Source organism: Myxocyprinus asiaticus, chromosome 11, assembly GCF_019703515.2.
Source record: "Myxocyprinus asiaticus isolate MX2 ecotype Aquarium Trade chromosome 11, UBuf_Myxa_2, whole genome shotgun sequence".
In the NCBI taxonomy this organism is placed as follows: Eukaryota; Metazoa; Chordata; class Actinopteri; order Cypriniformes; family Catostomidae; genus Myxocyprinus; species Myxocyprinus asiaticus.
Genome location: NC_059354.1, coordinates 22,209,520 through 22,222,692, shown reverse-complemented (window position 1 = coordinate 22,222,692; position 13,173 = coordinate 22,209,520). Strand labels below are relative to the sequence as shown.

The 13,173-nt window shown below is 40.5% G+C and overlaps 1 protein-coding gene across 6 annotated transcripts in view; it reads right to left on the bottom strand.

Moving 5' to 3' along the window:
- The window catches only part of xpo4 (exportin 4), a 61,159-nt gene that overhangs the window by 21,077 nt on the left and 26,909 nt on the right, over positions 1-13,173 (bottom strand). For 5 of the 6 annotated variants that reach the window (XM_051711210.1, XM_051711212.1, XM_051711215.1 and 2 more), the window contains exons 7-8: positions 6,629-6,742; positions 1,470-1,627 (exon numbers count right to left, since the gene is read on the bottom strand). In XM_051711210.1, the coding sequence (XP_051567170.1) occupies positions 1,470-1,627; positions 6,629-6,742 (272 nt within the window). The remainder of the gene's footprint in view (positions 1-1,469; positions 1,628-6,628; positions 6,743-13,173) is intronic. The other variant, XM_051711214.1, reaches the window with a different exon arrangement.

Here is a 13,173-nt window from a genome sequence, read left to right as displayed (position 1 = left end):
AGCCGTGTTTGAACGCAAGAACGTGTTCTCATCTCGTGTTGTCTGCTGTTGGTGAGTGTGGTTTCTTCTCTTAATTAGCGCGTTGCCCAAACAGACTTACTGCCCCCTGGAGAAAACAGGTGGTACTTCAAGCTTGAATTGCTCAGAAGGAGGGAGGTTATTTTTTATAAAATTAATCACACTGAATTAACGCGTCAAATCGACAGCCCTAGTTATTACTTAATTTGATGGAGAGGGATTTCAGCACAGAGCCTCAAAGAATGCCAAAATATTTATTTAATATTAAGCGACTCAAAAGTATACAATTTATGACTGATTTATTTTCGATCTGCATGGTAGCCAACAAGTACAGTATAATAATAATAATAATATGTACCTAAACACAGCAAACATTGAACTCATTTTAATGTAAACAAATACGTTTGAATCCACGAATGACATCACTTTAGTTTATTTCAGAAATGTATAATTATTTCAGAAATGAATGCATTTCCTTTATATAGCATACATGCACTTGGCTGTGTACTCACAGAACGATGTAGAAACACACTAATGCAGAACTATAAATGCAAACCACCGCATTGGCTACTAAGCAGAGCCTACAACATAGGTACGACGCAGTATAAATCGGCATTAAATGCTGAAAGACCACTCAGGGTCTGCCTTTCCTTATGCTCCCAACTGCAGCTCTAACCCATATCAGATGGATTTAAAGTGTAAGCAGAAGAGTTCAATTACGGCAGATTGGCGGACCTGCCGCATGGTTTTCCGATGATGTAACTGGAAAAATGCTCCAGGAATAGGTGATTACAGAATTGCAGAGAGAGGGAGGAGTGAGGAGAGACCCCAACTCACTATGCCTACATGTTCTCAAATTCCAAACAGCAGTGTGTAAGAGTGTGTGTGTGTGTGTGTATTTAAAGCTGCAGAGACATCATTCCATCTTTGTATCACATATGGAGATTCCCATGTTTTAGACAGTTAACAAATACCTCTTCCAATACATCTTCAGGTCATATCCTGACAAAAAATAAAAAAGAATATACAGTACACATTCTGCTGAAAGCAGATTAAGGCTATTTGTAGGACCATTAAGATGTTTTGCATTGCTGTAAACAATTACTGTATTACAAGTAATTAGAGTCTAATGAGAATCACCATTTAGGATAATTGGAGACACTACTCAAAAGTAAAACATTTGGATGCATTACCGTTAATGAAATAATGAGGACCCATTAAATGTCGCAATTTAAAAATCTTAATGCTTTTAATAGTCGAAGTTTTCTTTATGCAAAATATAATTTCTTTTTTCTTTTGATCTTTGGCTAAAAAGGGACCAATTTTTGGGAAATTCACCCATTTATTAAGTAACTAACTTCTGCAAATCCATTGAAAGCAGAAGAACTATCAAATGTCAACAATAAGCAGCCCGATTTCGTAATCTGGAAGTATCAGACACATGCACACACCCATTGATCATGTTGAGCAGTCCCTCCACCAGGTGTGCCAGGTAGGTCACCTGAGCGTTCTCATCAGGGAAGATAGGGCCATGCATAGAGGCCAACTGGGCCAGACACTGAAGGGAGTCCTGTGCCATATCCGAGTCCTCTCTGATCTTTCTGTGCACCTACGAGAAAGAGGGAGGCTGTAAATCAGTGCTCAAATGCATTACATTTCCTGACTCACTACACTCAAGTTTACCAATCCATTATAGAATGTAATTGCTTCCAAAAACAAGATAAAAGCAGCATGAATGATACTCAAATTTATTTACGATATATATAAAAAAAAAACTCTTTATCTTTCTAAAACCATTTTCTTATATCTACTTAATTTTTTTATAATTTGTATATATTAACTATTAATATTTATGCCAAAACAGAGTAAAATTTTCCGTCACTGCTATTACAAACATCACTAGTGAACTACTGATACCAATTTATCTGTAAACGACTAAAGGACTAAGACCACACAATGAACAAATACTCTCAAAACTGACATCAAAGCTGATTGCAGCTCACCAACAGACTGAAATCCTTCTCCCTGGGAGACATGATATCAAAGAGTGAGTATGAGAGAGAAAGAAAAAATGGAGATTGAAGAGACTGTTCACTCGAAACAGTGAGCGAAAGAGACAGAGAGAGAAAGGAGTGTATATACCCCTGAAGGTACGCTCTGCAGTGTTAAAACCAGACAGGCCCCCTCAAAGAGTCCAAGAGGAACCGGCCCATAGGCAGCTGACAAAACACACGGGCTATAGAGCTCACACACAGTCTCCCTGAATCACAGAGAAAAGCCTCCCTCATAGATATACAAAAACATACTTTCTCGCTCTCTCCTCCTCCTCTCTTCTGCTCTCTTTTACACATAGATACACAGATCTGTCTTCGATTTCTCATGTCATTAAAGTCTGCAAAACCTTCTGCACAGAGGTACAATGAACTGATGTCTAAAAATCGTGGAATACCCCTTACTTTCCGATGAAGGAAGTTAAAACTACAGCCTCTCGCCCCCTCTCTCTCTCACCACAGACAAAACACGTTGGCATCCAGGCCAACACAGCCCAAGCCAATCAACCACAGATCAGCTTCTCAATCATCAATCCAGACCGAGGAAATCAGGATCTGAGTCTCCTCGAGCGTCGTGAAATGACACTGCAAAGAAGTGCCGTGGCTAAACATTACTGAATGGACTGATTGGAGTCTCCTGCTCTTCCCTAGCAATCAGCACAAGTGGTGCCACAGCAAAACGGATGTTTAGCACAGGTTCTACTCACTCCTTTGCTCGTTTCTTCCCTAAATCCCTTTCTTTCAGCCTCACTCTTTCCCGTCTGTTCGTCACATGTTCTGGTGGAGATGGAGAAGCCGTGCAGAGGTACGTGAGTCAGACAGACCCGTGTGAGCGATCTGGATGACTGAGGAAGAATCTAAATGGGCATTTCCCCACCACATTCCATCTCCTAAAGCTACACAGAAGAATGTCAGCCACTCGGCAAAGTGCTAATGCTCATGCACCATAACACAGCCCTGACTGCTAGTGCAGTCTATCCAGAGTGTGAACTCATCCTCTGAGCTGAAGACGACGAGAGGGAGGGAGAGAGAACGAGAGACAGAAAGGAGGGGAGAACTGTATAGGGAAAGAATGAACGAGAGAAGAAAGAAAAGAGTGCAAGGCCAAAGCTCTGCGAGCAGCATGCTCGGTAAAAACAGCTGCGCTGAAGAAGAACATCCACGCCATGCCAGCTATGCCAATCGCCTTGAGTCTGACTATAGTTAGAGTCTGGCAGGGGGAAGTGGGGTTGGGGGTGGGCTAAATCAAAACAAGACAAGGTAGTTCTCCAAATGAATGCGAGAGAGAAAGTGACAGGGAGACCTATTAATAGAGAGAAGACAAAGCCTTGTGTCAGTCCACGGGAAGGATTAGACCTTCTCCTGCTTTCTTCTTTCATTCAGATCCAGTTACAAAATCAGAGGCGACAATCAATCACCTAACGACAGTGTTATACCCAAAGTGCCATAACGATCCCTGATTCTGTTTATAACATCCCTGATTCTGTTTATAACATACACAAACCATGCATGTGCTTTGGGCCAGGAATCAGATGTCAGCCTCTGAAACTCTTTGCTTAACATTACATATGTAGCTGAACATCACAAAACCTATCAAGAACATGTCCAAGTTACATTTCGCTTTAAACTAAAAGGAAGTACTGTATACAGTATCCACTTATCTTGGCAAAAGTGTGATTATTTACTAATAAATGAGTGTATGAGTGCAGAACTTAGTTGTAGTTATTATAGTTTAGGAACACATTTGCACCAAGAACTGAACTAAATCAGACAAAACTTCCCTTTAGAAACTTTTGGAACATAAATTAGATTGGGTTTTTTTTTTAATTATTATTATTCTAAAAAGTAGGGTTAGGGTTGGTCTATAGTTACTATAATGATCTTTATTTAAAAACATTAGAAACCTATGGTACGTCTCCATTTATATAGCCAGGTAACTGTGTTTGTGTGAGGACAGGAAGGTGTAAAAACAAACCTAAACCCAAACCACAAACAAAACCACTTAATTTGACTGGTTGGAAAATGTTAGCGCAGCCATGGCTTTATTAGGTGTGAAGAGAATATAAGAGAACACAAGTTTATTTTAAGCTTTATTTTCTCTCTTCTGCATGTTTTAATCTTTTGGGTAACAATTGAAGCAGCTGAGAGGGACAGTTTCCCATCAAACAGAGGACCAGCCCCTTCTTGGACCACCTGAGGGTGGACTGGAGGCTGTTAACAGGGGCTCTGAATCCAGGGGTCAGAGTCTAATCCTGCAGCTCATCTCTAGTCACCTTTGATCCCAGCAGCGCGTGTCTGGATGCCCCCTTGCCTGTTCAGGGCACAGCTGAGAAGTGTGGACCAACAGCTGACAAGTCAACACACACACACACACACAGACACTGCTGACAGGCTGACACACGCACATTCACCCACCTGTCCAATAACTCACTCTTACACACACACACACACACACACACACCTCCCTGGCATGGCGTAGAAAAACAACGACTACACCATGCATACAGCTACAAAGAGACTCGTAAAAACACAAAGAGGGTGTGACAGCTGACCACTCTTCAACCCTTAACAAAAACATCCCCCGCCCGCCCCCCCCCCCCCCCCACACACACACACTGCAATGTTATACAACCGCAAATTAATTTTACAATCTATTGGAGCCACGGACAATCAGATAGTTGGCGCAAACACTCTGGCTTATTCAGACGTGGTGCAAGTTTGAATTTGACTTGCAACATCTATCCATCCTTTCACCCCCATTATTTCTTATTCTATCTCTACCATCTTGTCAGTAAAATGGCAAAAGAGGCAAAAATGTAAATATGTACAGTGCCAGTTAAAAAAAAACAAAACAAGGACAAGCCTGACTGAATTGAATGTATTTCCCATCATCTTAAAAACATTTCCATCTAAAGACTTCAAGCTTAAATGGTTAAAAACATCTTTGTTAGACAAATACATACTTCTTTAACTAAAATAAAATAATGAATGAGACTAGAGACTATTGAACTGTCAAATTTGAAAAGCATTTTGAATGCACCTCATAGTTTTGAATGTCAAGAAGAGTATGCAAAGCTGTAGGGTGGCTACATAAGATAGTTTTGATTTGTTTGATATATTTGGTCACTGCATTATTCACATAAATCCATTGTCTGGTGTTATAGCTTTGATCACTATTTTTCAAAAATGCTGTAAAGTTTTAATGAAGAACGAGTAAATCTACATTTACTGGTATCTGCTATTTCAGTATTTACAAAAACCAAAACCCATTACAGCAAATCCCAAAATAAGCAAAACTGACACTGCTGTTTGCACAGCACTTGACCTTCAGGTCAACAGACTGACCCATGTTAAAGAGGGGGGCACAGTTTGTCGCCAGTTTGCAGATTACTGGCAACTCTCAGAAGAGGCGTGAATGATGGAGTAGCATATTGTCACCTTGTACACTCTATTCTTGAGCAGCAGATTGAAGGAAAGTAACATCTAATCTGCCCTTAGTAACCACCCTAGACCTACGGTGGAAAATGGAGTACTTTTTTGGCAGCTCAGGGAGGCCGTGTAATAGTAATGGAGAAAAGGCAGAAGGCTATTTGCCATCTGCATTCCTGATGCTGGGGGAAAAAAATGACAAAATTGTTCCGCAAATCAGAACTGTGATCTCTTCAGTCTATGCTTTGCTCACAGGTATAATGTTCTATGAGACAAATTCCCATTTGGTTGAATCTTTAATGACATGCCTCTAGGTGAAACGATCAGTTTTTACCCAATGTAGTCACAACAAAGCTACAGCTTCCCTGGAGCATTCCTTACAGATAGTGGCTCCATAAAGTATTTGAACACTTAAATCACACTTAATATATAAATGTCTTTGCAGTAGAAAACAAAATATCAAACCAAGTGGCATTTATTTTTCAAGAAAGATAATTCAAGCTCACCCAAAACATTTCACAAAAAGATGGTTGTAAGGTATTAAATGATCAAACAACAGATATGCTATTCAAAAAGTATTTGGATACTTTCTGGTTGTCAAACATTAGTGGAACATAATCGTAACTATTGAACATGTCCATACCTAATGTGATGAACTACATCTGTAGTTCATCTCTGCTAAGGCAATAAAAATCACTTTGACACATTTGGTTAAGTCTTTCAAAAATGCCTCAGAAAAGTGATGTTAGACCCAAGTAAAGGTCTAGCATAATTTGTTACATTTGGTTTGACATTTTGTTGTCATGCAATGACATCCATGCATTTTTAAGTGTGATTAAACTGTTCGGGGTCATTGCATTTCAGTGTTGTTATATCTGCCTTCCATAAATATCGACGGCTTAATGCTCTGATGCTGTCATCTAGTCAAATCATCAGCAAGTGAAGAAACAGAGAATGTCTTCAGAAAAGAAAAGTAGGAAGAAGCATGAGAGGAATCAAGAGGATTCAGGTACTGAATGTGCAATGAAATGGTAAGAGGAAAAAGGGGGGAGAAAAAAACAAACAGAGCAGTTTAAAAGCAGAGAATGAAATGGGTCAAGAAACAAGAGGGGGGGGGGGGGGGTACTCACAGTGAAGAAGAGGTCCATGACTCTGTGGTCTAGAAGGGTTTCCCTCCAGGACTCGGTTGGCTTCAGCATGACATTCTGCGTTGCTTCAAACATGGCAATGTAGTGCCTCCCCAGTGATGCCTCAGTTAAGGGCAACAACAGTAACAGAGAGGATAAAGACAGACTTAACTTTTCTCTGTTGCTCTCTTTCTAGCAGCTCCTCCTGGTATGGTCGAGTGTGAACTCCCAGCACACAGCACTGTATGTTTACTCCAGTTCTTCTTTTTCAACCTCTCTTCCTCAGTGACTCGGTTACTAATGTTAAATAGTGTTCTCCCCTCCCACTAAATGTTTACCTCAAAAAACTCCACCTTTCCATGTGGATGACAAAGAAAAAGGGATGAGGAGAAAAAAAGATGACAAAATGAGAGAGCGAAAGAGAGAAAAGATTCCCACAGGAATGTCTGATCAAAGCCAGTTACAGGCGAAGGCCACGCATTCCTCTGGGCTCGACCCACAGTCACTCCCAGCAGACAAATGTGAACTCTTTCTCTCAAACACACACACACACACTACAATTACAGTATCTGCTCACATCCACCATAGACAGCTGCATTTATCAAAGTCATTCATCTTGCACCAAACAAATATTTGGCAATTCATCAATGAAATCACTATACAGACTATTTACAGCACCCCTGATAAGAACCACAGTGTGTATTGGTGAAGGGTTAAAATAGAACTGACATTGTAAATGTAGTTTTTACATCAATTTCATTTTCAATTTGTCTTTTTAAATTTAGTTTTCGTCATTTTCTTCTCCATGACTGTTTTTACATTTTCATTTTTCATATTAGTTTTAGTATTTTTGGGCTGCTAAAACGAACACTTTATCTGATACAATTTAAATAAGTGTAACAGCATTACATTTCTAAGGGCTGTCTAGTGTTACTGCATGTTAGTTGCCTTTTAATGGTGGGTTGTAAAGGTTTCAAATTTTATGTGTATCAAAAACTACAAATAATTTGTGGTCATTTTTACTTCATTCATTTTGAAGGCTCGGTCACATTTACGTTTGCACGGTGAAATACCGCAGGTGAAATACAGCCATCTCAGTGGGAATCTACACGGTGCGGAATTTTGCCTGATGGCCTTCCTATGGCGAAGAAATTTCTCTGTGCAAATTTTGCATGGGGTACAAGTTTGGTGGGGTAAAATAGAAACTTGCTTGGTTTGGCAGTGATCTCTGCATGGGCTGTGCTTTGTACATAGCTACACTGAATACTCAAAATGGATGAGGAAAATGTTTTTAGCAGTGAGTTTCTTTATAACTTTACTCTCCCAGATAATAAAGTGCAGCATAAAAAAAGAGGTTATCTGAAAGTATTTTTACAGTTCACACATGCTTCACATCCACCCATGTTTTGTTTGTCTGTGGAATTTCACCATGTAAAAGGTAAATGTGACCATACCTTTAGAGTCATGAAAATTTATTTTTGTTTAGGTTTAGTTTTGCCAATAATGTCTGTTTTACTTTTTTTTCAGTTAAAGAAAATGTTTAGGCTTAGTTTCCGTTACCAATAATCATTGCGCTGTCTTTGTGTTGCACCCCCTCTGCTGCCTCTGTCCATCCCAAGCAGACCTGACTTTACAGCCTCTTAAAAATAGCAAGGGGCCAACAGAACTGTGGATGACCCACAATTAGGAGAGAACAAGCCTCGAGGGAGAGCCGGCTGGAGTTTATGTGCTGACCACCAGCAGGCTAGTCCAGCACACTGATAGCAGTCTGCCACATGAACACAACAGGGAGAGACTGACGGATGGATGCCAATGAGTGCTAAGGGATAAACCAGCCAATCACTTAGTCACTTGGAGCCAATGCTGGAAAAGTCGGCGAGTGTATGAGAAACAGGGAGGGTGACTAAAGATACTACCCACTGAAACCCAATCCAGGCTTACTCACAAACGCACATGACTCGTTTACACCAGCCCTAATCCCAGCTGCTGAAGACATGCAACACATGATAGCCCCAACATACCTGACTCTGACATCTTGTATCTATCTGCTAAAAAAGCATCTTAAACCAACCTAGGATGGTTTGCTGTTTTTAGCTAGTTTCAGCTGGTCTCTCAGCCTGTTCAAGCTGGTCTTACCTGGTTAAGCTGGGTCCCTGCCTGTTCAGTTTAAGGTGCCTAAAGTCCAGGATGGGATACCACATAAGACTCACAAACCAGATCAGTAGGGCTGACTGAGGATGCATTAAAGAATGATCATGGCACAAATCATGTGTAACTGAATGTCTGGTCCAGTTTATAACAACAAAAGGAATCCTAAAAAGAACTACAGTAGACATGCCAGGTAGCAAAAAAAAAAAAAAAGAAAAAGAAAAAAAAAGAAAAAGAAAATTGTGATTCCATCAGATCGGTCCAACAGATCATTATTTGGGCAGGGCTGAAGTTACTGGGATTTCCCTCTTGTCATTCAGAGAGAAAGCACAAATAGTCCCCGAGCATAACACAGAGATACCTTAAAGTGGCATAAATCCTGGGAGATGATCTGATGGTAACAGACTGGCCTTGACTCCATCCATGCCCCAACATTCACAATCATTTTTAGCAACATCAGCACACATTTCCTTGCTTCCAAAATGCACACACTCAGAATATACATATAAAATCACAAGTACACCATATGGCCAGAAGAATTTGGACACCCAAACACCACACCAAAAAGTGCTTGTTAAACATTTAATTTCACAATCAAATGAATTAATCCCTCCGTTTGCTGCTGTAACAGTTTCAACTCTTCTGGGAAAGCTTTCCTCTAGATGTTGGAACATGGCTGCTGGGATGAGACACAAGAGCATCAGTGAGGTCAGGCACTAATGTGGGGCAGTGGGACATGGCTCATAGTCAGCGTTCCAAATCATCCCAAAGGTGTACATTGGGGTTCAGGTCTGGGCTTTGTGCAGGCCAGTTAAAATCTTCCACACCAGACTCATTATATCATGTCTTTATAGACCTCACTGTGTGCACAGGGACACTGACATGCTGGAACGGAACAGGACCTACTGCCAAACTGTTGCCACAAAGTTTGAAGCAAATAATTTGCAAGAATGTCATTGTATGGGGCTGCATTAAACTTTGTTTTCACTGACACTACTGCAAAAGCCAAACCCGTTAATTAGAAGGGGGTGTCTTTATCGGTTTCCCCCTGTTGTTGTTGTGAATTCTGCCAGTTTAAATTGGTCATCGAGGTAATGTTTTTAAGCTGGCTAACATACCTGAAGTTTTGATAAAGTTGTGACAATGACTTGTGATAGTCTTGGAAGCATCAGTAAGAATGCGTTGAAAATTACAAATCAATCATCATTGTATGCCATTGTTGACCAGCAAAAATGTGTTTATGAAAATAGCTGCCATGGAGCCAAATTAGTGCTGTATTATTTCCAAACTAGCTAAAATGTAGTTTGTTTGTTTTTTGTAAAGGAAACAACAATTAACCTTTTTATTTAATTATTTCTGTGGTAGAGCCAGTGAAAATGGTGGCAAGTAAAACTCTGAAATACTGGCTTGAACTATTCATATATACCTTAAATGGTCAAGACATGCCTTTTCTTATTGTTTTAATGTGTTCCTTGAGATTCACTTAAATATTTTTTAAGTTTTATTGCACAAAAAACAGTTGTATATTTGCAAAACATTATCATTTTGCACCTTCATTCTGACCCTCTGTCAGAAACTATCTGTTTTGGTGCCGCTTCTCCTTTAAGACTTGCCAATAAATGCCCACTGTTAGGACTGGCTCTCTATTCTTGACTGACCTTCTCTCTTCTCTTGCCATCTCACTGCTCACCACTACTGGGCGGGGGCTACAGAAGTGATAAGGTGAAGTAGGCATTGATGCGTTGTTGTGGCGGCGGTCAGATGCAAATATCTACCACAGTGTGACAACACAATGTGGAAGTAGAGAACGAGTCATCTTGGCAGCTTGATTTCAACAAATGCTCCTTTGCAGTGAGGAGGAAATTTTGAGTTCTGAAACATACAATATGTTTTTAAAGTAAAAGACCTCTTATATGTCAAAAGATTTTCTTGTCAACAAGAAATCTGAATCCTTATGTCATGACCCCTAGTCATTTATTCACAATGAAGCATAAATAAAAAGCTTAACCCACAAGATGAATTTGCGTGAATGAAAACCTCTCTTCCAAATTTGGCAAGTTTTTTTTTTTTTTTTTTTAAGCTTTGTACTGTTACGTGAACATGAAAATAAAGTGTACCTACAATATTATGTGGTCACTATGCACGTCATTAGTGAAGCTAGAAATAAACTGTTAAAGGGAGGAATAAAATGCACAATTACCTTCTTTGGAAAGCAATACGTGATTGGAATTAAGTGCAAAACAATCGCAGTAATCTCAAATAATAGTGATTAAAACACAATCGTGACAGGCCTATATGTAACCCATATGGTTTTGTATGGAGTGTTGTTAAGTGGGAGCGAAATGTGAGCTGGAGATAATATTGTGTGTCGAGTATCTCAATCAAGTAGCATTCAGTGAACATAATTATTATGAGAGTGCTGAGAGCCTCCGGTGCCAGAGAGGAGTTCCAAGGCTATTAGGAAGCTTGAGTGTCACATCCTCCCTCTTAAGATTCCCTCACGGCCTCAGGAATGCCCTCCTCCCCCTTGCCGGGCCGGGGACAGCCGTCTTAAAAAGCTCCCTTCGACTTGTGTGTGTTTGTGTGTTAGAGATAAGGGGTGGCACACAGCCATCTGTCATCTCCCTCTGCCATTCATAGCACCTGACCGACTCTAGGCCTGGTCACGACCCACTCTGAGGTCATCAAGGCCATGGACAGACATGCTGTCCTGCAGACGAGAAGGGCTATCATATGTTTGGGATCACACAAATGACATGTACACACGCCAATTGGGAGTCTGTCGTGGACAGATGACACGCGCGCCACGGGCCTGGGTTCTGAGAGATGGTGGCACTTTAAACGAAGTACAATCTAAGCGACTATCGGGAGCATGCACAACGGTACCCACAACACTGAGCAGTGACCCCCACTCTCACCCCTCAGATCCATCATCACCATGTTTTGCAGTGTGTGTGAAGAAATTTTATGCATGGGCTCCTAGTTAAACTCAGTGGCCCCTGCCAGTGAGCATGTTAGAGATAATATATGTAGGCAACTATGCTACTTTGCAGAGTATTCCAGTCATTTGCAATATTTAGTGGCATGGACAAAAGAAACTGAGGGTGCTTTCACACTGGCACTTTTGGTGCGCACCCACATGTAAAGCTTTGGTGGTAAATCCAGAGACAAACTACAATACTTCACTTAACACAGTGAAGCTGATGTCATCTTGAGTTGTTACCTAGTTACAGTGGTAAACAGCTGCCCCTTGTAATCCCATTGATGACCCAGTCGGACCACGTGTCTGACCCAAATTATATGATGTGAACAGAGACCAGTGGGGGCAGGGGGAGGGGGGAGAAAACGAACTCGGTTCGGTGCAAGCAATCAAAACAAGTGTAGAGAACCCTGAAGAGGTCCTCAAACTCATGTAATTTAATCAAGGTGAACTGTAAAAAGTATTGTATTACAAAGCAAACTCATCTCCTTGTTCTAAAATCTGCAGAACTAAATGTACGGGCACTGACTACTACGTCTTGCATAATTAGCCAGTTGACTGAAAAACATGCTGGATGCTATTTTCCTCATAAAAATGTGGCTTGACAGTAATCACAATGTTGTACTTATTGAAACATCCCAACGTAGCTTTAAATTATTTTGTGTCCCTAGAGTGATAGGAAGGGAGCTGATGCTGCCTGTTTGTGCCGCTGTACTTTATCCTCTAAACTTTTATTTAGGGGTAATATGAAGCATCTGAGTACCTTGCAGTAAATCTCAAGAGTGACCAACCTGTTCTATTATTAGTCATTTACCACCCTCCTAGCTCAACAAAGGTTTTCTTTATGATTTTGGGGAACTAGGATTTTAACTGATTTTTAATATGTTTTAATTACTGGAGATTTCGACCCCATTTCCAACTGGTATTAAGATGCGTTTTTGGTGATCCGATCGCATGGTCAGCGCTAAATACATGTCTAAACGGGGTCTAAAATTTTTGGTTATTGGATATAAAACCCCCACATACGAATATGTTCAATAACACATGTGAACACATCACATTCGATGTGTAGACACTAATCAATCCTGTATGCATCCCAGCAGCAGCGAAGCGCCACCCCTCCCCGTCAATCAACCGCTGCACTAAAACAAGAGATTCAAATTTGCTGGTTACAAGCGGTTTACATTGCTATTTATAATGTTTGAGAAGAAAGTCTGTCTAGCTGCCTAGTTCCACATTGAAAGCATGAAGGCCGTCTTTATAGATCTTATAATGGTCTTTTTGTTTCAAAGTTTTGTTTTCCACCACATGCGATCAGCTTTCCTGCATTTTCATTTCATGCTTTGTACTGCTGTCATGTTTCTTCAAGGTGTTATTGTTCTGGTCTTTACAGGAGCAATGTCCTCAATAGCATTTTTAA